This window comes from Balaenoptera acutorostrata, chromosome 19 (genome assembly GCF_949987535.1).
Source record: "Balaenoptera acutorostrata chromosome 19, mBalAcu1.1, whole genome shotgun sequence".
NCBI classification, from domain to species: domain Eukaryota; kingdom Metazoa; phylum Chordata; class Mammalia; order Artiodactyla; family Balaenopteridae; genus Balaenoptera; species Balaenoptera acutorostrata.
The window spans coordinates 55,425,430-55,450,911 of NC_080082.1; the positions used below are offsets into that span (position 1 = coordinate 55,425,430).

General features: G+C 55.1%; 2 protein-coding genes across 2 annotated transcripts; both read right to left on the minus strand.

The window, feature by feature from the left end:
* Window positions 1-47: 47 nt before the first annotated feature.
* Window positions 48-8,335, minus strand: ZNF428 (zinc finger protein 428). Its single transcript, XM_007168359.3, is given in 4 exon segments — window positions 48-449; window positions 451-587; window positions 5,005-5,209; window positions 8,081-8,335. Coding segments are annotated over 3 exon segments (585 nt in total). The 5' UTR covers window positions 5,081-5,209; window positions 8,081-8,335; the 3' UTR covers window positions 48-77.
* Window positions 8,336-10,417: 2,082 nt separating this feature from the next.
* CADM4 (cell adhesion molecule 4) lies at window positions 10,418-23,846 on the minus strand. The gene is made up of 9 exons (XM_057533265.1): window positions 23,719-23,846; window positions 15,134-15,280; window positions 14,677-14,829; window positions 14,274-14,408; window positions 13,693-13,857; window positions 13,476-13,566; window positions 12,909-13,081; window positions 11,970-12,098; window positions 10,418-11,475 (listed from the first exon to the last, which is right to left on the minus strand). Exons 1-9 carry the CDS (start codon window positions 23,780-23,782, stop codon window positions 11,366-11,368), a joined length of 1,167 nt encoding a protein of 388 aa, XP_057389248.1. The 5' UTR covers window positions 23,783-23,846; the 3' UTR covers window positions 10,418-11,365.
* Window positions 23,847-25,482: the final 1,636 nt, after the last annotated feature.

Here is a 25,482-nt window from a genome sequence, read left to right on the forward strand (position 1 = left end):
ACCCCGATGTCCTCAGCCCCCTCCTCCCACCCCACCCGCCCCACCCCTCTGCCAAGCTCCCTAGGTCAGGGCGCTGCCTACACCTCACCCCGCGCATGCAGCATGAAGTGCCCATGCAGCTCCCCGAGGTTGTCAAAGGAATCCTCGCACTCGGTACAGTGGTAGGTGCCCTCCTCCTCCTCCTCTTCCTCCTCCTCCTCCTCCTCCCTCCCAGCTGGTCGGCCCTCCCCAGCCCGAGGCGGCTCCTCCTCTTCCTCCCCGAGGGCCCTGCTTTCAGGAGCTGGCGCTTCCTGGGGGGCTGTAGCGGGGCAGCAGAGCCGGCAAGGCGGGGTGCCCGGTGGGGCCTCCCCAAGGGCTGAGCGGCCACAGAGCTGGCAGGGCTGGGCTGGGGGGCCCGGGAGCTGGGCTGCACGGGGGGCCCGGCGGGATGGGCCCCCCCGGCCCCCCCCCCAGGCGCTGCTTCACCTTGTAGCCGGGGTCATATTCGGGATCGTCAGTGGTCTCCTCTTCCTCCTCCTCCTCATCTTCTTCCTCTTCGGAGTCCGGCTCTGAGAGAGTATATTCGGAGTCAGAGGAATGCTCGGGGCCTAGAGGGGGTGGAAGAGGAAAGATGGCGGCATCAGGGGACAGAGGGCTGTGCCCGGCTGTCCCCTCCCTGAGCCCTGTAGACTCGCCACAGTATGGAGAGGGCAGCCCGGGCCCGGCCCTGCTCTCCCCACAGATGGATCCCCATCGTGCAGAACAGGCCGTATCTGTGTGTCAAGCAAATGAACGTCTTGCAAGAACTGCATCTTAGGGGTTTAAAAAGAACAAAGTAGGAGACATAGGAGTAATAAAAACAACAATGACAGCGTCCACTGCTATTTTAAGAACCTTGTTTTTTATATATTAACTCAACTAATCCTTACAACAACCCTGAGGGAGGTACTATTATCCCTAAGTGACAAGTGGGGAAACTGAGGCACGGAGAGGTTAGGCGACTCACTGGCCTCCAGTCACACAGCTAAACGGGGAAAAAGCTAAAGGTGGGTGATGGCCTACACTGGATCATTTGAGGGAGACAAACACTTGAACAGGTACTTCAGCAAATTAGAACACATATACATACTCTGATATATGTGGTTTTATATATATATATATATAAATATAAAAATATCTAGTTAAGTGAGTTAAAATATTTATTTATAAGTATAGATATATTACTGTTATTTCATGGGTATGAAGGACATGCCTAGGACAAGTTTAGGTTTAAAAAAAAAAGAAAAAAATGGAAAGTCAATGTACAGGAAGGGTGACACCAACAACTGTTATGGGGGGTGTGGAGAGGGGAGCCCCCATTACAGCGGCAGCAAAATACCGGCTTCTACAGACGTGGTGGCAGGAGCCTGCCCAAAGCATCTCCTAGGACTGTGACAGCCTAGCCCTGCATCCACTGGCCTCCCTTCCTCAGTTTCCTCTGGCAGCGTACGGGGACCCCGTTACAACTGGGCCAGCCCCACCGCCTCCTCACGTCCCTCAACTCCCCAGGCCGGCACCCACCTCAGGGCATTTGCCACCCTTTCTGCAGACGGACTAAGGCTTGATCCCTCCCCTCTGTCACATCTCTGCTCAAGTGTCACTTCGGTGAAACCCTGGTCAGTCTGTCTAACCAGCAATCCCTCCCTAGCACTCTCTACGCCCCTAACTCTGCTTTATTTTTCTCCTCAAGGTATTGTATGTAACACCTGCTTATACATTTACTGCCTGTCCCTGAAAGCAGGGACTTCGTCTGGCTCATGACTGCGTCCCTAGCATCTAGAACACTTTCTTTGTGCCTGGCATTCAATCTGACAGAGCTTTTCTGCGGCTTTCACACATGCCATTCCCTCTGCTGGAAATGTCTCCTGTTATCCTTTAAGGACCCAGAAGGAGGCCTTCCTCCCTGGTGAGGGCATCTCAGATCTCCTAATCCCAGGCAGCCGGTCACTTGCTTTTGCCCCCTGTCTGTCCTAGCCCCGAACCCTCAGCTCTGTGCCCGTCCAAAGTCCTTTCCCCACTAGACTAGCGGGCAGGCCTGGTCTGACTCATCGCTCGGTCCCCAGCATTACCCAGCTCAGAAGAACAGGTTATGTTTGCTGAGCGTCCGTCCTTCCCTGCAGCTCTCTCTCTTACTTGTTCCTGCCTCTGTCCTGCTGTCTGTCTGCCATTTAACAAATGTTTCCTGAGGCCTTGGCATGGGCTGGTCCCTCTGCCTGGAACGCTGTTCCCCACTCTATCTGCCTGGAGATCTCCTACTCATCCTTCAGGACCCAGCACAGGCTCTGTCCTCCATGAAGTCACCACCCCCGATGACTTCAGGCAGAGGGTCTCTCCCCTGTTCCCTCCACCCTGGCTCCATCGCCCCTGTCACTGTCCTAAAGGCTGTAGCCATCTGGGCCCCAGAATGTCTCCTCCTTCAGGCTAGGAACCCCTCAGTGGCAGCTCTGACTCATCTGGGGTCCCCAACGGGAGGTGTGGGTTGAATGAACAAGGGTGGCCCTGCTCTCCCTCCTCCAGGCCTTCGCCTCTGCTCTTCTCCCACCTGGGACGACCCTCTCCTTCTCGACTAGCAAACTCCTGCTCCTCTTTAAGGCGCCAGCTCCAAGTCACCTCCTCTATGAGGTCCTCCCTGACTGCCCAGGCGGTCAGTGCCTCTATCGTCTGGGCTCCCCCTGCCCCCTAACACACCCTGACAGCCTGGACAGTGACGGTCTGTGACGGTCTGGGTCTAGAGACTGGAGACTCCTGGAAGGCAGGACCTGGGTCTGACCCATCTCTGTGTCCCTAGCAATGCTGAGCATAAGGCAGCCTGGGGAGGCATTTGCTGAATGGCTGCAAACCACAGACGAAACACCTCCAGCTTTGAGCTGGGGCCTCACCCCTCTATCTCCCCCCACCTCTGACTTCACACCACCTCCCCTCCAGAGTCTTCACTGCCCACTGAGACTTCACGAAGTTGGCCCGGGAAAGGCAATCAGGTGGTCACCCACGGCTACCAGGCCTTTTGTGTCCACCGTGACTTCCTGGACCACAAGCCCTTGCGCGGCCACCATGCCTTCTCCACCTGCGAGAGCCTGGAAGCCCAGCATGTCTCCGGCGTCCACGGGACCCTCGATGCCCGCAGCGTCTCCCAGTTCTCCTGCCTCCTTGAAGAGCACCAAGTCGGCAATGCCCAACAGCTCCTCGGTGTCCACCTAACCTCTGACCGCCCCTAACCTGGTCACGAGTCCAAGCAGTTCCAAATCTCCCAAATGGGCAAGTACAAAGGCAGCCCCTTCTAACCAGCCCAGCAACAAGTCCCGAGCCCACGGCACGGCCCGAACGCCTAGCAAAGCTAGCACTGACACCAGGGCCAGCACTGACACCAGGGCCAGCAAAGCCAGCAAGGCCAGCAGGGTAAGACGCCCCCGGCGCAGAGGCACCCACAGCCGGGGCAGAACTCCCGGCAGAAGGGGAAGCCGCAGCTCCAAGAGGTCAGCCAACGGGGCCAGCACTCCCAGCAGGATAAGAACTAATGGTGCCAGACCAGGTATGCCCAGCAGGGTGAGAAGTCCTACTTCCCTGCAAAAACAGAGTGGGGGGAAGAGTGGCAGCCAGCCGAGAACCAACAACCGGGAAAGGAGTGCCGGCCAGCCTAGAAATGCGAGCAGAAAGAGGAGCTACAGCCCCCCAGGAGCCTTAGATATGGGGAGGAGTTCCAGCCTGGCTGGAACCCCCAGCAGGGCAAAGAGCTATAGCCCCACTAGAACTCCCTTCGAGGAGAAAGGTTACTGCCCGTCTCCGTCATCATCGAGGACGGCGAAGAGTTATAGTCAGATGATCACCCCCAGCAGGGGATGGAGTTACAGCCCTACTGAAGTGTTCAGCAGGGTCGAGAGTTACAACCAAGGTAGTGCACCCAGCAGGCCCCAAAGTCACAGTCAGTCTAGCACCCCCAGCCAGCCCCGAAGTCGCAGCCGGTCTAGAATGCCCAGAAGGGCAAGAAGTCGCAGTAGGGAGAGGGCCCACAGCAGGGTGAGAAGTCACAGTTGGAAGAGAAATCATAGCAGGGCAAGAAGTCGTACCCAGAAGGGAACTCCCAGTCAGATGGGAAGACATAGCCACTCTAGAATCTGCAGCAAGGGGAAAAGTTATAACCAATTTAGAACCCCCAAAAGGGAAAGATGTTACAGCCAGTCTAGAAGCCCCAGCACGGAGAGAGGTCACAGATGATCTAGAACCCACAGCAAGGAGAGAGGTTGCAGATGGTCTAGAAGCCCCAGCAAGGAGAGAGACCACAGCCGATCTAGAACACCCAGTAAGGAGAGAGGTTGCACCCTGTCTAGAACCCCCAGTAAGGAGAGCGGTCGCAGCCGCTCCAGAACCCCCAGCACGGAGAGAGATTACAGCCAAACTAGAATCTCCAGCAAGGAAAGAGATCACAGCCGATTTAGAACCTCCAGCAAGGAAAGAAATCACAGCCAATCTAGAACCCTTAGAAAAGAGAAAGATCACAGCCAATCCAGAAACCCCAGAAAAGAGAAAGATCAGAGACAATCTAGAACCTCCAGTGAGGAGAGAGCTCACAGCCAAACTAGAACCTCCAGCAGGGAAAGATATTACAGTCGATCCAGAACCCCCAGAAAAGAGAGTGCTCTCTCAGATGATCTCGAACCTCCAGCAAGGGGAGAGATCTCAGCCAAACTAGAACTTCTAGCAGGGAGAGCGATTACAGCCGATCTAGAACTCCCAGAAAGAAGAGAGACCACAGCCGATCCAGAACTTCCAGCAAAGAAAGTGATCACAACAAGAAGAGCAATCCCAGCCAATCTATAACCCCCAGAAGTCTCAGCAGGAAGGGATCCCCTAGCAGGGCACAGAGTCCTAATCAGAACAGAAAACCTAGCGAGATAAGGAGCCACTCCCCGTCAAGATTTCTCAGCGGAGCCCCAATCCCAAACCAGGAAGATAGTCAAGCCAACACCACCACCTCGAAGGCCATCTCACCTGGAGAGAGGTCCTCATCGTCTTCCTCCAGGCTGGCGTAGCCCCCAGTCTCAGCTGGCTCACGGGTTTCTGTCATGGCCAGGGGAGGGGACAGGAGACAGGAGCAGAGCAGCAGCTGGGCAGTGTCCCTCCCTGGCCAGCTTTCCACAGCCACACGTCGGCCACAAGTCCTCTGATGCAGGATGTCAGCAGGTAGAGAGGGATGCTGGACAGGGGAAGGAAAGGCCTGTGATGACTCAATAAACTTTTACATAGCATCTGCCTCCCCAGGACTCGGTGTGCTCAGCGTTGTGGGCAAGGCAAAGACGATCCTAACCCTGTCCTTGACTGCCTAAAGGGCCTTGACTGCCTACAGAGCCTTCACTGCAGGCTCTGCCCCTCTGTAGGCCTTAATTTCCCCATCTGGTTCTCATTCAATGGGGTGGGGAAGGGTAATACTCCAAGTATTTAACAGCGAGTACCAACATGGGCACCAATCAGAACAGAGAGGGGAACATGGGCCTATGCCAGGCATTAACCCTTTACTTGCTAGGCTGTGGGAAAGTCTGGGGCGGGGGAAAGAGTCCAAAGTGGCAGCCGGGGGTAGGGATTACTTGGAATAGTGGTGATATACCAACCAGTCTAGAAGTTCTATATTTAAAAAACTAGTATGGCTGCACTGATTTGTGAATGTCAGCCCTAACTCTTTTTTTCTTTTTAATTTAGTTTTTATTTATTTTTGGCTGCATTGGGTCTTCGTTGCTGCACACGGGCTTTCTCTAGCTGTGGCGAGCAGGGGCTACTCTTCATTGTGGTGCACGGGCTTCTCGTTGAGGTGGCTTCTCCTGTTGTGGAGCATGGGCTCTAGGCGCGTGGGCTCCGTAGTTGTGGCTTACGGGCTCTAGAGCGCAGGCTCAGTAGTTGTGGCTCACGGGCTTAGTCGCTCCACAGCATGTGGGATCTTCCTGGACCAGGGCTCGAACCCGTGTCCCCTGCATTGGCAGGCGAATTCTTAACCACTGCGCCACCAGGGAAGTCCCTGCCCTAATTCTTTATCAATTTACACCTTGGCAAGATGATGCCTAGGTTTGAATCCTAAATCTGCCACATTCTAGCTGCGTAGCTTCAAACAAAGGACTTATCTTCTCTAGCCCGTTTCCTTCTAGGTACAAACAGAGCTTCTAGGGCTTAACTTACGTACTTGTAACCACGTTGAGACATTATTATCTCCTTTGCACAGATGAGGAAATGGAGGCACAAAGAGAATTATCATACCAACTGGTAGGTGGGTGAACTAGGATTTGAAGCCATGTCATCCTACCTCTCATAAAATGATCCTTCAGCGGAAAAGATTTTTTGAAGATTCAGTAGGCTCGTTGATATAAATTGGTGGTATGTGGCAGGTACTCCATTAGCAGTGGCTATTACTACCCGCAACCCCAACCCTCTATAAACCCCCGCCATTCCAGACTTCTCACCTCTCCCTGTGCACAACAGGACTTTTCACATCTGTGGGTCTTAGTAAATCCTACAACTGCTGTCTAGAATGTGCTCCTTCCCCCATGTCTGCCTGGAGAATTCTTACTGTCTCTCCAAAGCCCGCCTCAAACACAAGAACCTCTATATTTCTCCTCAGCCAAACACCACCTCTGCCTCTTCCAAGAAGACTTCCAAGACTCCTCTCCTTTTTCTCCCTCTTCATCAATACTCCTGACACACACACAAACACACACACACACACAGCACTTCTTTTTCTCCCACTGTGCTCCCTGAGAGTAGACAGCCAGGCAGAGCAAGTTATGAAGGGGCTGGCAGCCTCAGCTGCACCTCTTATATACCAAGGCCTGTGCTGGGCACTGGCTAATATGGTGGAAAACGCATGATTCCCTTCAAACTCTAGGGGTCGAGTTTAATGCTGGGGACTAAAGAGAAAAAGATTAGGATTGAAGCCTGGAGGAGGCTGGGGCACGGGAAAGCTGGCATCTATGGCAGGTGAGCTTTCTAAAGACACTTGGATTGGGCTTTAAGGACAGAGAGGATTCATAACTGGCAGAAAAGAGTTCTCATAATACCCTATTGCCTATAGGGCTCCATTTAATTTGGGAACTCTACTTTATGCCAGGATAGGTTGCCAGATTTAGTAAATAAAAGTATACAATACCCAGTTAAATTTGAATTCCAGATAAAGAGTCTTTTAGAAATGTACACCTCAAATACTGCATGGAACATGGGTATATTAAATAGTTCTTTGTTGTTAATCTGAAATTCAAATTTAACTGGAGATTCTATATTTTAACCGGCAACCATACACCAGGGACAATCAGAACTTCCTATGGGATTCGCAGGAGACATTGCTCACCAGTGTAGCCTACCCTTCCCCAAGCCCACATCACACAAAGCTCCTTCCAGAGTATTCCAGATGTCAGGTGGAGGCAGTCCTTGGTGCCAAAGTCCCATTCCTACAGTGAACATGGCGGCCAGACTGGCTTCTACGATCTTAGAGGGGCATAAATGAGGTTCTCTCACTACCATAATGCAAACAGTGCCGGAGACCCCGCAGTGTCATGAACCTACAGCAACCAACTCCCAAGATGCCATGCGCGAACATAATAGGCACCCATTCCCACAACGCTAGGGAGAGGAGGCAAGAACAAAACCCTTAGACAGGACCATAAGGACCAGTCCCCCCTGCTGCTGCAATTTTCCCCAGGATGCCTCGGGCCTATAATGACCACCTTCCAAGGCGCTCTTCGTCGAAGCACTCCAAGCTTCCAGGATGCTCAGCGGAAGGTGTATGACAAAAGGGACGGTTCCCCACAAGAAGCTAGGATAATCCCAGAATGCACCAGGCCCATAACGACTAGGGGACAGACTCCCACAATGCTTTAGAGCACGGCGTCCCATTTTCCCAGGATGCCCCAGGACGGCACGGAGATGCGTTGGGGGAGAAAAGGGAGTCTGGATCTCGCCTTCAAGCCATCACGGCCCAAGACTAATGCCAGCTCCTCCGTGACGGGAGCCGTCACTCCCATCATGCAGCGGTGCCGTAGTGCCCGCTTCCCAGCATGCCCCGCGCACCTCCATCCCGGACACTCACCGGCGCTGGCGGCCCCAGCTCCGGCTCGGCGGCAGCGGCTGCACGCCCAGGCTTTGCGCCTGCGCTGCAAGTGGGGTAGGAGGGAGTGCGAGGGGCGTGAAGAGCCTAGGGCGCTTGCGCGGCGAGATAGACCATTCCTGTAGCATAGTGGGAAGAGGGGTCTAGTCGGGCCATCGACAAGGCTCGCGCAGGGGGTTCCGGGCCTTGCCCCTCGCTGTCCGGGTTTACTTGGTACAGTCCGCAGCCGGACGCAACGAGAAACTGCAAGGCTTGCGCGTGCGTGAGCGATCATGAACGCGTCTTACAAAGAATGGGACGCGCTGGGGGTGGGGTGGGGTGGGGGTACCAGTTCTGCCTGGATCCTGGACCTGAGGCCTGCTCATTTGCATAATCTTAGCGCGGGACAATGGGAGGCCTCGGGCGATGGAAGAGCTGATTTGCATATTCCCCGGGGGGGCCATACTCTGGAGCGCATTGATTAGCATATGAGGGGCTTGGTGGTGGGGGGATGGAAAACGCCGGGCAATAGCGCATGCGCACAGGGACTGCGGACTAGCGCGAAGCGGGCAACCTCCGTTCAGTCGGAATCAGTTTGCATCCGGAGAGGGGGCACAAGGGACAAGACCCTTACCAACCCTCACAACTCTCCCCCCATAACCAGGATAAATATTTATTGCTCTCTTGTGTGTCAGGTCCTGTGCTAGAGGGCACTATGGTTTCCGCAGTGAACATATCCAGCCTCTATCCTGCTGGCCCCCCAGTCAAAGGAAGGAGATTCACACATAATCAGAACCACAAACCGGAGTGGTCAGACTTGGGATGAGTAAAGCAGAGGAAGCTGTGGGAGCCACAGGAGGCGCCTGCCCCAGGGAGTCTTTCTGGCAGAGAGAACAGCAAGGGCAAAGGCCTAAAGGCAAAAAAAAAATTGCTTGGTTGGAGGAAGTGAAAGCAGTTTGGTGCACCTGGAACAGAGTCAGAGAGGGGAAAGTCTCCTACAGGCGACGTTAGGAGCTCAGACTTTACGATGAAGGTATAGGGAGCTATTGCAGAATTCCAGGCTTCCTGGATGTGACTCACATTCCAGTTTAAAACTCTCCAATGAGATCCCGTTACATTTAGAAAAAAATCCAAACCCTTTATCATGGCCCAGGAGCTATACACATGGTCTAACCCTGCTCACCTCTGACTTCAACCCCCATCCCCATCCAATCCTGTCTACTTCCACTTCCCCTCTAACACCCCAATCTCTTTACCATCTCAGGTCTTTGCCCTTGCTGTTCCCTTTGCCTGAAAATGCTTTTCCCTCTGATCTTCGAGTAGCTGCTCTTGTGCTCATCATTCATATCTTGGCACAGATGTCAATGTGACAGGCTTCCTCTGATCTTTTTAAGATAGCACCTCCAGATTGGCTTTAGAGAAGTGAGCGGGTTATGGATAAAGCAGGATTGGCTATGAGGTGATGGTTGTTGAAGCTGGGGTGACAGATACATGGGGCTTCATTGTCCTGTTCTGTCTACTTCTGTATGTTTGATGTTTTCCATAATAACAAGTTAAAAGAAAACAGTACCCACATCCCCTTACTCTGTATTTTATATTAATAGTACTTATGGCAATCTGAAGTTAAGTTTTTGTTTTGTTTTGTTTTTTTCCGTCCTTGCTGTAGTCTGATTTCCTCATGAAAGCTTTGTGAAGCTAAGACTGGAGTCAATCTTTTTCACTTTGGGTCCTCAGTGCCTAGAACAGGATCAAGTTTGCGCTTAGTGCTAAGCTGTCTGGAACACCTAACGTTTGCCTGTTTTATTCACCATGGCATCTCCAGCCCTTTGAGCAGCGACGGGCACAAAGTAAGGTCAATATGTTTTTGACTCAAAAATTAGAATCACTTGTCTAAAATTTAGATGAATGAATGAGGGGCCTGGAATGCCAGGCTAAGGGGCTTTGACTTGATCTAGAGATGAAGGGGAGCTAGGGAAAGATTTTTGAGGAGGGCAGGGACAGGTTTTGACAGGGCAAGATGTGAGTAATTGAAAGCTCCTCTGGAGATTGATGTTAGGGGTGGGGGTAAGCCAGGGGAAGGGTCCAGGCTATTGGGTGGGGATGGGGTAGCTCAGTGGCTACTGAAGAGACAAGACTTGGTGACTTTTGGCTGAAAGACTGACCAGAAAAAAAACAGGTTTCTTGGAAGGGTGGAGATGCCCTTGGAGAAGTAAGGACCCTCTCCTGGCCTATACCGTCCACCAGCAACCATCACCCTCCCTTCCCCCTCCCTCAGTTCAGCACCCCTCCCGACGTGGTACAGCTCTGGGTAGAGGAACAGACACACAGCCACCCCAAACACTTGTTCTCTCCTCAGTTTAATGGTGGTTAGTGGGTTTGCCAAACCCCCTCCCCGTTCCCCTCCCTGCCCCGTACAAAATGTGTGTGTGTGTGTGTGTGTGTGTGTGTGTGTTTTAAACAAGAAAAAGGGGGCAAAAGCCAGGAATGGGGGGAGGGGGGGCGCAATCTGATATTTTCATAGATTTTTGATTTTTTTTAATATATTATATATAAAACCATAGAGAGCAACGCACCCTCCCCCCAAACTCCTTTCCCCCTCCCCGGGGGGCCTGGAGGAGAGATGGGGAAGGCCACTCAAGGAGTGGGTGGACAGAGAGACAAATATGGAAGGGACAGATGTGGGGGAAGGGAGGTGGAGGGAAGGAGAGCCCAGGAGCCTGGGGAAGGGGGGATTGGAGAAAAGTTGGGGCTGTCTCCCTTATCGCCCCCATCAAAGTTATGACACAAAGACACAGAATCCCTGTTTCCACGCCCTCCCCCCACCCTTACCCCCACCGTGCAAACATGGCTTTGCAAAGAGGTGCCCAGAGCTCTGTGGAACTCCTCCAATGGCTGGCATGGGGTCTGGGACCCCCAGAGATATCTCTGTTCCCCTTCCCTGCCCACCCCACCCTTCCCAGAATCTGACCCCTCCCCACAAGACCTGGTTCTGCAGCCTAGGGGCCTTGGCCTTCCCCCAGTTATCTTCCCCCAACCCAATCCCTACCGCCCTCCCTGGACTTGGGGGTCTGGACCTTTGGCCCTTGCCCCCCTGGGGGACCCAGACCTCTGGGCCCTTGCTTCTGGCCCTTGCAGAAACCCAGGCATCCGACACCCCCATCCCTGCCCAAGCGTCTGAGGTGTTAGTGGTGGGGGGAGAAGCCCACCATCCCAGACTCTGGTAAATGTCTTTGCAGCTGGCAGTGGGGTGGACCCCAGCCCAGGCCCATGCCTGGGGTGGAGGTGGGGTCAGATAAAGAATTCTTCTTTCCTCTTGTGTCCATCGCTGCCATTGAGAAAGGCTTCTCTTGCTTCTCCCTGCTCATCCAGGCCACTGGCCTCATGGGTCAGATAGGAGCCTGAGGGGTGACAGACCCCCGGGCAGAGGCAACAGATATGTGTGGACCCAAGAGGCCGACAAGACATACCAGACGAAGGAAGAGAGAGAGACGGAACATACAGGGAGAGGGAATCAAGTCCAGGGAATAGCAAAACAGGGGCAGAGGAAGAGGTAAAAGCAGAATTAGAAAGACTCTAAAAGTTCACGGAAAGATCAACCCTTATCCGTTCTCTTGATAGTATCCCCTTGCTCTGCTCCCAACGAACTCAGCAATTAGGAATTCAAACGCATGGTCTTAATTCAGCTTCAACCCTTCACCTCTTTTAGGGTCCTGGACCAAAAGACCCGCCCCTTTTTGGGATCTGGGCCTCAGGTTTCAAATCCTGGATCTAGGCTCCTCCCCCTCCCGGCTCTACGCCCGCCCTCTTTCGAATCGGTTTTAGGCCCCACCCCTTTCCGAACGCCACAACCAACCACACCCCTCGCTGAATTTGAGACCCCGCCCCCACTCACCCTTCTGCCGTACTGAGCACCAGACCATGCCCACCAGCACACAGATGATCAGAAACACCAGTAGCGCCAGGATGCCGCCCACAATGGCGTACGGCACCGACGTCTGAGCCTCTACCACCGCACCAGGGTCTGCCAAAGGGACAGGGGGCAGGCCCAGGTCAGCAGAGGACGGTCCCAGCCCGGGCCAATCGCTGCCAATCTCTTAAACCATTCTGCACGCCACGTCCAACCGCGCCCCCTTATGTGCCATGCCCCTCAAATCACTGCCACATGGTGGCCCCTTCCCCTGGTGCCATGCTTAATGCTCCGCTTCCTCAAGGAATGCGTGTAGGTTTGTACAATGCCCGACCCGGCCCCCGAGTCATTTCGCTAATGTCTACCTGCCTCCTCCCCCCCGCCCCACCCCACCCCCCAGAGAACAGAAAGAACACATCCCTTTTCTTTTGACTTCAGGTCCAAGTCCCTCCCCATCTTGTCTGAAACGCTCCAGGTATTTAAAATGCTGAGCTAGGGCCCAACCACTCCAAAATTCCTGCCCCACCGTCATAGGAGCTAAACACATAACACTGAGTTTGTGCTAGGGGCCTCCAACCGCTTTACATATTTAGCTCATATAGTCTTCACAACAACCCTATGAGGTAGGTGCTGTTGTTTATTTCCACTTTACCGATGAGGAAACTAAGGCACGAAGTTACCCGCAACAGGACGCTGCAGAACTGAATCTGAACCCAGACGATCAGTCTGGCCCCAGAACTATAAGAACTCTGTGGGCTTTTGACCCCCTGGAATCATTCTTTGTACAGGCCGGGGCCTCAAACACCATCCAATCCAGCCCGCACGTTCCCAAGGCCCAGTCCCACACAGGACAGTGCGGAGATCCCGGGAGGCCCCGCCCCTACCCTGAGCCCTGCCCCCAGGCCTGCCGCCGCGCGTCCTCACCGTAGACCACGAGCACATATAGCGCCCTCGCGTGGCCGTGCTTGTTCGACGCCTCGCAGGTGTAGGTGCCATTATCCGCGGATACCAGGCCGGGCAGCGTAAGCGTCTCCCCGACTGCCTCGGCCCGCTCTGGCAAAGACTCATTACCGCGGTTCCAGCGGATCTGGTTTGGCCTGGGCGGGGGTATATAATGAGAGTTAGGGACGCAGGTGTCAGCACCCGATTCTGACGTCTCAGGAATCTAGACATGCCGCATCTCCAAATAAGAGGGTCCTTATTAGCCCTTTCCTTCCTAGAAAACCAACAGTCCTGGACCCACCTTCCACCCATTACCAGGGTCTCAGGAATCCCAGCCTTTCCCCCAGCCCCTTCCACCCTGAGAATCCAGGAGTCCGGGACCCCACGGCCTCCTTCCTCACGATCTAGCTCCAGGACTTTCTCAGGACTCAGAAGTCTGGGCCGCAGCCCCCTCTGGTTAGCCCAGTCCCCTCTTTCCTGAGACACAGGTGTCCAGGTCCCCAGCCCTATTCTCCTCAGGGCCCTGGAGTCTCGGGCCCCAGAGTTCACCTGGGGTTCCCCGTCACAGCACATGTCAGCACCAGCGTGTCTCCCTCCCTCACCACAGCTTGGGAGGCATGGATCCGGGCCGTGGGGGAGTCTGTGGGCAGAAGTGAGATGGGAGAGTGGTTGTCCGGGTCATCATGCAGACTAGGAACTCCCCCGGGGACAGACGGCGGGGGTTGGTACACTCCCTCCCCCGGGTGCTGGCCCGCCAGGCACTTACACTGCACATCCAGCACGTACTGCGTCTGTTTGCTGTGTCCAGAGGGCAGCGCCTGGTTCTGCGCCTCGCAGATGACGATACCTCCGTCGTCCTTGCGGTCCACACGAAACCGCACTGTGCTCGCCACGCTCCAGACCTTGCCATTTTCCTGGCTGCTGCTCACTCCTGCCAAGACCCGCCCAAACACCGTCAGGTCGGGGTTATGGCTCCGCCCACCGAAGGAGCACCCCCACCCCCAAGCCAATCCCGAAGCAGGCTATTTGCCAAGCTCCGCCCCTTATCCACAGCCCTGGCCTCTACTTCTCCAAACCACGCCCTTCCTCGAAAGAGGCCCACCACCCCACGTGGCTCTTCCCAAAGCTCACCCCTCTTTCACCCCACGCCCTCTCACCTATCAGTTCATTCAATAGCTATATATTGAGTGACTAGTGTCTGCCAAACCTGTGCACTCTTCTTCAGGCCCCGCCCACATATAAACCAACCCTTCCCAAGCCATGCCTCCTGGAACCCCGCCTCCTCTTAAGTCCCGCCCTTCGCTGGCACCTCCCCCGCCCACCCCCATCCCTGACCCCAGGTAGTACCTTTCAGCTCCTTTCGGTCCCGGTACCAGCGCAGGACGGCGGCCGGGCGGGACCGTGGAACGAGGCAGCTGAGCTCCACCTCGCCGCCCTCCACCGCCTGTTCCCGGACCTCCACTACAGGATTCTCCGGGGCCACTGCCGCAGGGAGAAGGGGGCAAGGAGGAGGTCAAGGGAGGCACCAAGGTGGGCTCAAAGTAACCAGGCTGCGGGATTCCAGGGACCAAGGGAACAAGGGTCCCAGGTGGCAGGGGTCAAACACAGAGGCCAGAGGTCACGAAGGCCGGCCTTATTTACTGGGACCAGATGTCCAGGAGGTTAAAAACAGCCAGGGTCAGGTCTCAGGATAAGGGATAAGCAGAGGAGAAAAGAGAAGGGATGGGTCTGAGGAGGGGGAGGCCGTTACCCAGTACAGTGAGCGTGGCAATCTGGTGGTGGGTATCCTCCGTGTAGAGCTGGCAGAAGTAGCCCCCCTCGTCCTCCAGGCGCGCATCTGAGAGCCGGATCCGTACCCGGCGTGGGGAGAACTCCTCCAGCTGGAAACGCTCATCCTTCAGGGCTAGAGAGTGAACGACAAGAGTGAACTTGGGGAATCCTGACCTCAGAAGTCCCACCCTTTCTCCAGGAGCTTAGAGTTCAGCCCTCTGCCTCTTTTCTCCAACCATACGCATGCGTCTAAGGTGCCCACCTAGTTACTCCCTTGGGTACCCAGAACCTTTCATGCCTTCCCACCCACAGGACCAGGAGTCCAGGCCCCCAGCCCCCTCCTCCCTCAGACCCTGGAGTCCAGAGTCTCAGCTCTGTCCTCTGTCAGGCCCCAGCCCTCTCCTTCAAGACTCAGGATTCCAGACCCCAGCACTCACCACGGGTACCATTGAAGAAGAGGGTCTGCCGGGCGGGGTTCTGAAGGACAACTATAGATCCATCATACTGGTGCAGACGGCAGGTTATCTCAGCCACCCCACCCTCAGCCACTGTCACATTCTCTGTCTGTACTTCCTGTCCTGCCCCTGGACCAGCAGACAGAGAGACAGGATAGGAGACTCACTGAGGGGTGCAATTCAGTCTTTGCTCTCTCCCTCTGTTCCTCGCCCATCCAAACCTCCAATCCCTCTCCTTTCCCTTTCATTCAGTTCATTACACCCAACACTTCCTGCAGGCTGGAGTCCGGGAGACAGAGAAAACCTGCCCCCTGCTCTAGAGGAGGTGCAGTCAAGATCCAGTGGAATATGCTCTAATGAGGGTAGCACAGGGCACGCTGGGAGCCCAGAGGAAGTGGAGACTAAGACCACCCAGGGAGAGCGATCAGGGAAGATCAGGGAAAGCTTCTGGAGCCTAGATCTCCAGAGACCTTGCAGCTTCCGTGCATGCCCTCTTGCTGCCCTGACACTGTCAGGTGAACATGCCCGAACCAGCTTCCTTGAGGATGAGAGACCACATAGAGAGAGAAGCCCAGCCAGAAGCCCGCACCACCTGCCAGCTATGTGAGTGAGGCCATCCCAGACCACCCAGCCCCCGTGGCACCACCAGGTGGCTGTAGCCACATGAGTGACTCCAGGGGAGACCAAGAGAAGAAATGCCCAACTGATACAGTCCAAATTGCTGACCCCCAGAGTCATGAGCAAAAAACATAATTGTTGTTTAAAGACACTATGTTTTGGAGGGTCTCTTAACACCGCTAAAGTTAACTGGTACCACACACTATTAGGCTACATTTCCTAGGATCCCTTGTGCTTAGGTGGGGCCATGTGACTGACTTCTGGCCAATGGGTTGTAGGCAGAAGAGAGAAACCCCTCTTCCAGCCTGGCTCATCTCACTTGCAGTCCTTCATACTGGCTGAATGGAGAGGACTCCCAAAAACCCAGAGGAGGACAGGATCACAAGCTGGAAGGAGCCCAGGGCCCTGACTTCCTGCCCCCTGTGACCTGCCTGCACAGGACTGTAGCACGAGTGAGAAATGCACTTTTTTGTTAAGCCATTGAGATTTCAGAGCTGTTGTTATAGCAGTTAACTTACCCTGATTAATCCAACAGAGGGACAAGGTAAGGGGTTAGTAAGGGGGTGTTTCCGGCCAAGGAAACAGTGTGAAGCTCAAAGGTGAGATTAATTATCAGCATCATCATTATCACTGTCATCTTCAAAACAACAATAACCATAACAGCTTCTGTTTATTAGGCACCTCCTGTTCCAGGCTTTGTGCTAGGGGCATTACCTATATAATTTCCATTTAATCATCACAATACCTGAACGAGGGAGGCATTATTATCAATCCCCAGTTTGTTTTTTTTTCCCCAGTTCCCATTTTATAGATGAGAAAATTGGTCCAGAGAGAGAAAATGACTTGGCCAAGGTCACAGCCTGAGAGTGGCAGAGGCAGGGTCTGCCTCCAGATCTTTCTGATTCCGTAACCTGCATCCACATCCATTCCTGGTTCTCTGGGTGAAGAGTGTCCAGCATTGGTGAGGGGTTGTGGGATGTGCTTATGAAGGGCCTCAAATGCCAGGCTAGGAGATTAGCTTTTATCCTGAAGGCCAGTGGAGAAACTGAAGCAGGAAAGAGCCATGATCAGATCTGGTTATTTACCTTTAAATGTTGGACAACTATCGCTTCGTGTCTCTTACATACTGTCTTATTCATTCATTTGAGCAGCGGGGAGGCTTTCAGGGGCTGGGTGCCCAGAGATGAGTCACATGAGGTCCCTGTCCTGGAAGGCCTTCAATTATTTATGGGGAAGTAGACACAGATCACTGTAAAATCCCATCAGAAGTGTTATGGTCCCTGTAAGAGGGATAGGTAACCTGATTTTGGGGGCGGAGGGGCGGAAAAGATTAATTCTGGGGAGAGGAGGCAGAGACAGCTAGCTTCCTACCCAGCATGCATTCTTCCCTTTCTCTTTAGAAAAAGAACCCTGGTTGTATTTTACAGTTGCCCTATATCCAGCAGAAAGAGAAATTTCCCAGACTCCTTTGCAGCTAAGTGAGGCCATGTGATAAAATTTTGTCCGACTGGATATCAGGAAAAGTGTCACGTGATAATTTTGAGAGGACTTTCTAAAGAAAGGGGATAAGTCCTTTTTCCACCAGGTCACCTTTATGGAATTAGGATGTGATGGAATTCTGGAACCAAGAGCTGGAAGGTGCCTGGGTCTCTGGTGATGATGTGGAACTGCCATAAAAGGCCTGGATGCCTACTTCTGGCTTCTTTTGTCTTTGAGTATAATGCTTTGTGAATTTAAGCCACTATTAGGGGTTTATCTAGTCCTTCCCGGAATATCAATTTTAACATGTCCAATCCTTGCCCCAAATATTTTCCTTCCCATGTTTTCTCAGTCTCGGTAAATGTCACAACCTGGTTGCTCAGACCAAAATACCCAGAAATCATCCAAGTTTTCACCCTTTCCCTCACCTCTAACATCAGCAAGATCTATCCATTCTATTTCCAAAATATATCCCAAACCTGTTCACCTTTGGCTACCTCACCTACCATCATCTAGTCCAAGGACACCATCTCTTACCTGGTCCTTCAAGAACTATTCATGAGTCTCCCCTCTTCCCCACCTGCCTCCCCCCAGGCCAGTCTCAACACAGCCAGAGTGTTTACAACACTCTGAAGGCTGTCCATTACACTTAGAATAAAATCTAGACCCCTTCCCTGCGTCTTCAAGGTGCTTGATGGTGGCCCTTCTCTGACCACAGTTCCAACCACCCTCCTGCTACTCACTTCACTCTGGGCTCACTGGCCTTGATGTCCCTCAAACATGCTGAGCTTGTTCCCACCTCAGGGCCTTTGCACTGGCTCTTCCATCTGCCAGGAATGTTCTTCCCCCTTGATCATCCCAGGATTGCCTCCTGTTCTCATTCAGGTCTCTGTGCCTCAGATCAGAGAGGCCTTTGCTCACTCCCTGTGCCTTCCCCTCCAGAACACTTCCTATTTCGTCACCACTGTTTTATTTCCTCTCTGGAAATTTCACTGAAATTATTTTATTAATTTGCATACTTGTTTGTTGTCTGTTTGTCCCTCGTCACTCGAATATACACCCCATGAAGGCAGGGATGTAATCCCTTGGGTTTACTGCTGCACCCTAGTGCCTGGAAGTGTGCCTGGGGAGGCACATGCATGGGGATGTCTCTGGGGAGACTGATGCATGAATCGCACGTGTCAGGCAGGATCTCATTTCATCTTCACAACAACTTTGTGACATCACATTATTCTCATCTTAAACACCTGGGTGGATCCCAGCTGGACCACTTGCCATCTGTGTGACCTGGGACAACTGGCTTAACCTTTCTGAGCCTCAGATGCCCTGTCTGTAAAGTGGGGATGATGCCAATGCCTGATTCACAAGGATTAGCCCAGGACCTGAGGCTCAGGGAGCCCTCTGTGCAAAGCTGCTGTTATTATAATCTCCGGAAACATGCCCATCCACCTGAAAAGTGGCCTGCTTGCACATTCTGGCACTTTAAAAAAAAATCTTGAAGCCTATCCGTGGATCCTGGACCTCAGGACTAGCCCAATGCTAGCCCCCCATTTTATAGATGTGGAAAATGAGGCTCAGGGGTCCCAGGCAAGTCAGTGGCAGAAACTCAACATCTCTTGGGAGCCCTCAGGACCTCTGGGTCTGCCCCCCCCAAATGTGTCCCCTGCTCTCTGCTTGAGGGTGCACATGGGGTGAGGGTGGGGGGCTTTTGTCTTATTCCCTCCCCCTCCTGAGGAGTCAGTAACCAACAGTGTCTGTGCCTGGAATATTAATGTCCTAGGAGCTTTTGTTTCGGGGTTGGGGGGTGGTGAGGCAGGACTTTCTGGTCAGAGAGGGGCTGAGCTTGGGGACTGGGGCACTGGCCCTTTAAACTGTGTTGACAGCCTGGAGTCGTCATGGGGATGGTGCCTGGAAAAAGGGACTGGGGAGGGTTTGGGGAAGAGTGGCTGAACAGGTGATATGTAGAGACCCAGAATCCAGCACTCTTCTCCTTTAGACCTGGAAATGCAGCCCCCCCAGCTGGCCCCTCTCCCAGGATCCAGGAGTCCTGGTTCCTAGTGCCCTCCTCCATCAGGATCAGGAATCGGGGTCCTCAGCATCTTCTTCCCTCAAATCCAGAAGTCCCAAGCCCTCAGCCTTCTCCCTCCTCAAATCCAGGATTCTGGGCCTCCAACCCCCTCCTCCTTCAGGACCCAGGAGTCAGGGGTCCAGACTACACAGCTGGTGGATGTTTCCACGGAGACTAAGCCGAGTGGGGGGAGTACTTCCTGGGTCCTGAGTCAGCGAATACCCAAGGGAGTCTCAAGGTCACAGTTCCGGGAAGGTCACAGCCACCGCCTCCATATCCTCTCCCCAGGGGGCTCGTGGCATCATGCCTCCTTCCCCCACATCCTCCCCTAGGGAGGTGGTACATCCCTGCGTCCTGACCGACCCCCCCCCTCAGCCCCCCATCAATGGCGGAGTCCGAACATCCTCACACAAAGCATCAATTCTTCCCCAACTCAGCCTTGTGAAGGCGCCTGTATTCGCAGGACCTAGGCATCAGGGTCCCAGCCCCTCCTCCCTCAGAAACCTGGACTGGGACCCCCAGCCCCTTCCTCTCTCAGGACTCAAGAGTCTGTACCCACCCCACCCTCCATCAAGAGCTAGGAGTCTGGGACCCCAGCCCCCTTCTCCCTCTGGACCCAGGAGTTCAAGCTCCCTTCCTCCCTCAGATCCAGGAGTCTAAGACCCCAGCCCCCCCACCTCAGACCCAGGATCCAGGCCTCCAGCCCCTCCCCCCTCAGACCCAGAGTGGAGGCCCCCGGCCCCTCCCCCCTCAGACCCAGGATCCAGACCCCCGGCCCCTCCTCCCTCAGACCCAGAGTCCAGGCCCCCAGCCCCCTCCTGGGAACTTCTGACTCCAGCTCCACAGTCCTCAACCCCCAGAACCACAGCCCGGCTCCGCAGCCCGCTCGTCCTCCTCCTGTCTGCGAAGCAAGCATCAGGTGGGGGCGTAGGGGTGAGTCAGCAGCTCACACACAAAGTTCCCCCTGTGGTCCCCACGTTCCTGGGATACTTAGAGCTCCCTGGATTCCGGGCCTCAAGCCCAGCCAGGGGGTAGGGGAGTCCTCCGGAGGTTCCCCCTGGGTTTGGGGTCAGGGGAAGAATTCCTCCTCCAGGAAGGGGGTGAGCCCGTACTGAGCACCCACTGTCCTCTCCTCCGCCCCCAGCGCCCTCTATTTGCCCCCTTCCAGGAGAGCCCGGGCTCTGCAGCCGCCCTCTTGCCCCACTGGGTGCCGGCTGAGGAGCCTTGTTGCCCGGTTCCCAGAGGACCTATGGGCCCGGGGTCTGCACAGGCAGGAACCAGTGGGTGCTTGTGTCCTGGTGCCACAGGCCAATGGGTGCTGGCGAGTCCAACGGTCTCCCGGTCCCCCCCTCACCCCACCCAGAGAGAGAAAGCTGCCTTTGTGTTCCCCAAGACGGGGACAGGCCAGGCTCACACGACATTAACCCACCCCAGGCCCCAGCCCTGCTGCGTCTAAGGTCTTGGAATCCATCGCGGAACCTGACCCCTGCTCTGGGGACTCAGGCATTCGGCTCATGGGTGGGTGAGGACTAGTGACAGAACCCTGCTTTCAGCGTGGCTGGGCAGAACTTTAGGGGGGAGGGAGGAGTGAGTCACTTGGGAGAGAAACATTATTCGGGATCAACAAACTCTCCCTCCACAAAGCCCCCCAACTCTTCATAGCTTCTTTATCTTTTCTTTGGATCTGGAGATCTGTTTCCTCTGCTCCTTTCTGTTCCATCCAATTCCTGGCCTGTGGGTCTCTGTTTCTGCCTGTGGGCATCTCTGGGCAGGCAACCCATCTCTCTCTCACTTCCTCTTGCCCACCCACCCTGGACCCCTTCTTTCTCTTGGCATAAATCTCATCAGCCTCTGCTGGTATTCTTGGTAGATGAGGGAGCCAGGAAAAAGAGAATACAGTTTTGAAAGGGTGTAAATGAACCCCATCTTCCATCCCCACTCCTGCTGGCTGGGCAAGGTGAGAGGGGAAGGGGAGTGACTAAGAGGGAAACATGGGGACCATGGACAACTCCTAAAATCTGGTGGCCAAAGCCATTCAGAGATATCCAGAGAAAAGGAAAGCATGAAGGGTCCTCTGAGATCAGGTACTCCAGCTGCCTACTCCATGCATTACAGAAGGGGAAGTGAGGCTCAGAGCGGGAAAGGGCAGGGGCTGACCCAGAATTACACCAGAGAGGCCTGGTTCCAGAGTGCTTCCCATGACACCTAGCTCTCTCCCAACTTGTAAAGTCCCACACCATTTTATTTAGAGAAAGTTTATAGAAGGGATTAGTGTACCAGGAAGCAGTGACTTTAAAACCAAACAAGGGACAAGCCTGTAGAGCTACCTCCCAGAAGTGCTGGAGAAAGGATTCTCGAACTGGGAAGGTGGTCATCTTAGGCTATATTCTGATTCTGAGAATCCTAATTCCCACGATTCTAAGCCATCAAGATTCTAGATGTCAGAGGTGTCAAGATTCAGGATCTCCAAGAGGTCAAGGTTTCAGAATTGTGAAGATATCAGGAGGCTAGAATGCTAATGCCAGCAAGGATCTAGAACTTTATAGGTGTCAAGATTCTAAAGACTTTGGGATTCTGGAAGCCTAAAGATGTCAACGGTTCTAAAATACCCTCAGGTTCTTTGTTTACTGGATTCGTTGGTTCTAGGAGTCTATGAGCCTGGTTTTTAGTGCCTAATAAAGAAAGAAAGAAAGACAAAATTGGATGGAGATGTAGCTAAGGTACCAAAGTGCTCATCTGGGAAATTGTGGCATGTCCGCCACAAAGAAAGGAGGTAATGGTGAAAGTTTTGAAGCGATGGCAGAAGACTATAAAAGAAAGCAAGGTGGAGGGTGACAGGTCCACTCTGCCCCTCACCTTGCCCCGAGGAGAGGAGAGGGAGGCTCTACATCAGACTTGAGTGGGGAAGGTGTCACTGCACCCAACTTGCCAGAAACCGCTTCAGGGGTCCAAGCTGCAGTTCCTTTCCTTTCAGGTCACCGAGTTCAACATCCCCACTTTACAGAAAGGGAAACTGAGGCCCCGAGAGAGGAGGGTGCTGGCCATTGGCTACCCTGGCAAATGGCAAGAGCCAGGATTTAAACCCAGGCAGGCCCCCGGCCCTGTGCCATCTGGTCACAGCTCCCAGATTTCTGCAGGACATACGGCCCTCCCACTTCTGCTCAGCCACCTCCCAGTCATCCATTCCCCCCAGGAGTGGCTTCCCCCACCGCGGACGGGGTGACCTGTGGCAGGTACCAGGCACACACAGTGTGAGAGTGTGAGTGTGGGGCTGACATTTCCTGACCTTGTCCCGGATCTCAGGGTCACCCTATCTTGGAGGTCTCCAGCTTTTCACTGTGCGTGATAAGGGTATGTGGAGGGCTCCCTGGAGGTCCTGGAGGGGGCTTCTCTGTAGGTCGTGGCCTGGGTGTGTGAACGGGTGGAGAGGGGCAGCGTTTGGGAGGCATTTGCTGAATCCACGTGTGTGTCCACATGCCAAGGTTCCCCATACACATTTTCCCTCCAGGGCCCTTCAGGATGCCCTCCCTGACTCAATTCCTCTTCAGGGGCACAGAGGGATAGAGATATGGAGAAACGAAGGATGGCAATGGGGGAGCCCAGGATGGAGGATGTAAGGGTAGAAAGCAGAGGCGGAGAGACAGGGAACAGGGAGACAGTGGGACAGAGAGAGGGGAGAGAGTGGGGAATGAGGGAGATAGGTGATAGAGGGGACTAGAGAAACAGGAATGACAGAAAGATAGGGGACAGAGAGACAAGGGAATGGGACAGATGGGGGACAGAGAACCAGAGGTGACAGTGAGACAGGGACAGAGAAGGAGAATGGGGGCAGAGAGGGAGGACAAAAATACAGGGGGACAGAGAAGGGAGTCGAGAAGAGGATGGGGGGGGCGGGCAGAGTGACCCAGTAAAAAGGGACAGAGACCAAGGGACAGATGTAGGGGACAAAGACAGGCTAGAGAGCTGGGGGACAGGGAGGCAAGGAGAAAGGGGGACAGAGAGGGACAGTCTTGGAGACTGAGGGACAGAGGACAAGGGTAGGGGAACAAGGAGAGAGACTGAGGGACTCAGAGACAGGCGGACAGAGGGACCCAGAGACCGGACAGAAGGACAGCGGGGCCGGCCCGGAGAAGGCTGGCTTGGGGTTGGACTGGGGGTCTCGGGCCCTTTGTCCCGCCGGGATCGGGGCCTGTGCGGGGTCGGAGGGGGCTGCGGCACGGCGGCCGGGGCCCGCGCCCCCTCCCCCGCTCGCGGCTCCCGGCTCGCGGCTCCCGGCCCGCGCTGCGCTTTGTCCCGGGGAGGGGGCCCGGCCCGGCCCCGCGCGCATTGTTCCGCCTCTGCGGCCCCGCGGCCGCCTGGCTGTCACTGCGGCGAGCCCCCCCGCCCCGGCCCCCGACCCTACCTGGCCCCGCCGCGGCCGCCCACAGCAGCAGCAGCGGCCACTGGAAGCGCCGGGCCCGGCCCATGGTGCCGCCGCCGCCGCCGCCGCCGCCGCTCGCTCCCGGCCGGCACCTGCACCTCCCGCGCCGCCCGCCCCGCCCCCCGCGCCCCTCGCCCCGCCCCCTGCCCGCCCGGGGGGCGGGGCGCCGAGACCGGGGCGGGGCCGGCGCGGGGATGGGGCAGGGAGACGCGGGGAGGCCCCAGACAATGGGGGAGAGGGCGCCGCGAGAGGGTTGGGGGAGCCGGACTGAGGGGAGGCGCCCGAGAGCTGGGGGTCCGCGGGCGGAGGCGTGCAGGCGGCGTGTGCGAGCGCGACTCGCGGCCGGAGAGTGCGGGGGCTGGGTGACGGCAGAGGGGGTGGGTGATGGAGAAGAGGGGAGCGCGTGCAGGGGGTGTGTGAGGGGGAGTGTGTCACGTGAAAGGTGAGGGTGCTGTTGGAAGGGTGCGCCACGGTGCGGGTGTGTGTGGAGGGGAGAGTGTTGAGTGAGGATGTGTGTGAGGCTGAGTGTTCAGGGAGGGGGAGTTTGGTGGGAAAGGTGAGTGTGAGAGGTGTTCAGTGGGCAGGTGGAGGTGCTCCGTGGACAGATGGGTGGAGGTGAAGGCGGGGGCGTGCACATATTCCAGAGGCGGAGCGTAGGTGAAGGTATGAGCGTGGAGGGAACGGGAGTGGGCTATGGGAGAGGTGACTGTGAGAGGTATTCTGTGGACAGGTGAGTGTGAGGGTGAAAGTGTCATGTGCCAGGCTGTGAGCTGAGCCACTTTGAGAGGAAGGCAGCAGCTTGTTGTCTGGGCAGGTCCAGGATCTCCCAGGGCAGGGCTAGGCTGGGCTGGGGTCAGGTCTCACCCTCCCTCCTGTCCTCACCCGGAAACTCCGTGTTTCTGCATCATTCCCCGGAGGGAGAGGCTCCGGTGGACCCCTCCCAGGCCCTAGCATCTAGCTTCCCCACCCTGCTTCCCTGCTTTTCCAGCCCCAGTCTCTCTTTGTGTCCCTGTCTCTCCATGTGCTCTCCCCGCTTCTCTTCCATTGTTGGTGCTGACTCACCTCTCCAGACTTGAGTCCCTTCTCCCTCCTGGGAGGTGAGTCTCCCTGAGCCCACTTCTGTGGGACCTTGTAGACCTGGTGCAGGATTATCACCCTTAGAACCCAGGAAGAGTGAGAAACCATGGAAGGTAGGAAACCTCAACCTCTCCCACCACCATTTGACAATCAGGGAAACTGGGATATGCCAACTATGAAAATCCTTGCTCTTTATCTCCACCACTACCAAAAAATCCTACATCCAGGTCCTCCAATAGACTTCAGCTCCCGGCACCTCTTCTGTCCTCAGTGCCGAGTTCTCAGGACCCAAGCTCCCATCAACCTCTGTATCCCCAGGACCATGGCTCCCATCATCCTTTCTGTCCTTGGGACCCAAGCTCCCATCAACCTCTATGTCCCCAGGACCACAGCTCCAAGTGATTCCTTTCCTTTTCAATTCTCAGTTTACCTTTCTGTAAACTGGGGAAAGAGGTGTCGTGCTGGATAGTCTCTAATCTTCCCAGGGCTCACGTTCTCTGTGTTAAGATAAGTGGGAAAGAGGTGTCCAACCTGGATTTGGGATACTGGGTTAGGGGGTAGCTAAGGGTTATCTTTCCTCCCAAGAACCTATAGGTCCCCTGCTCGTGGCTCTAACCAATGTCTCCTGCTCCAGCTGCAGGGCACCCTGTGGGATGTTGGTTTGGTTCT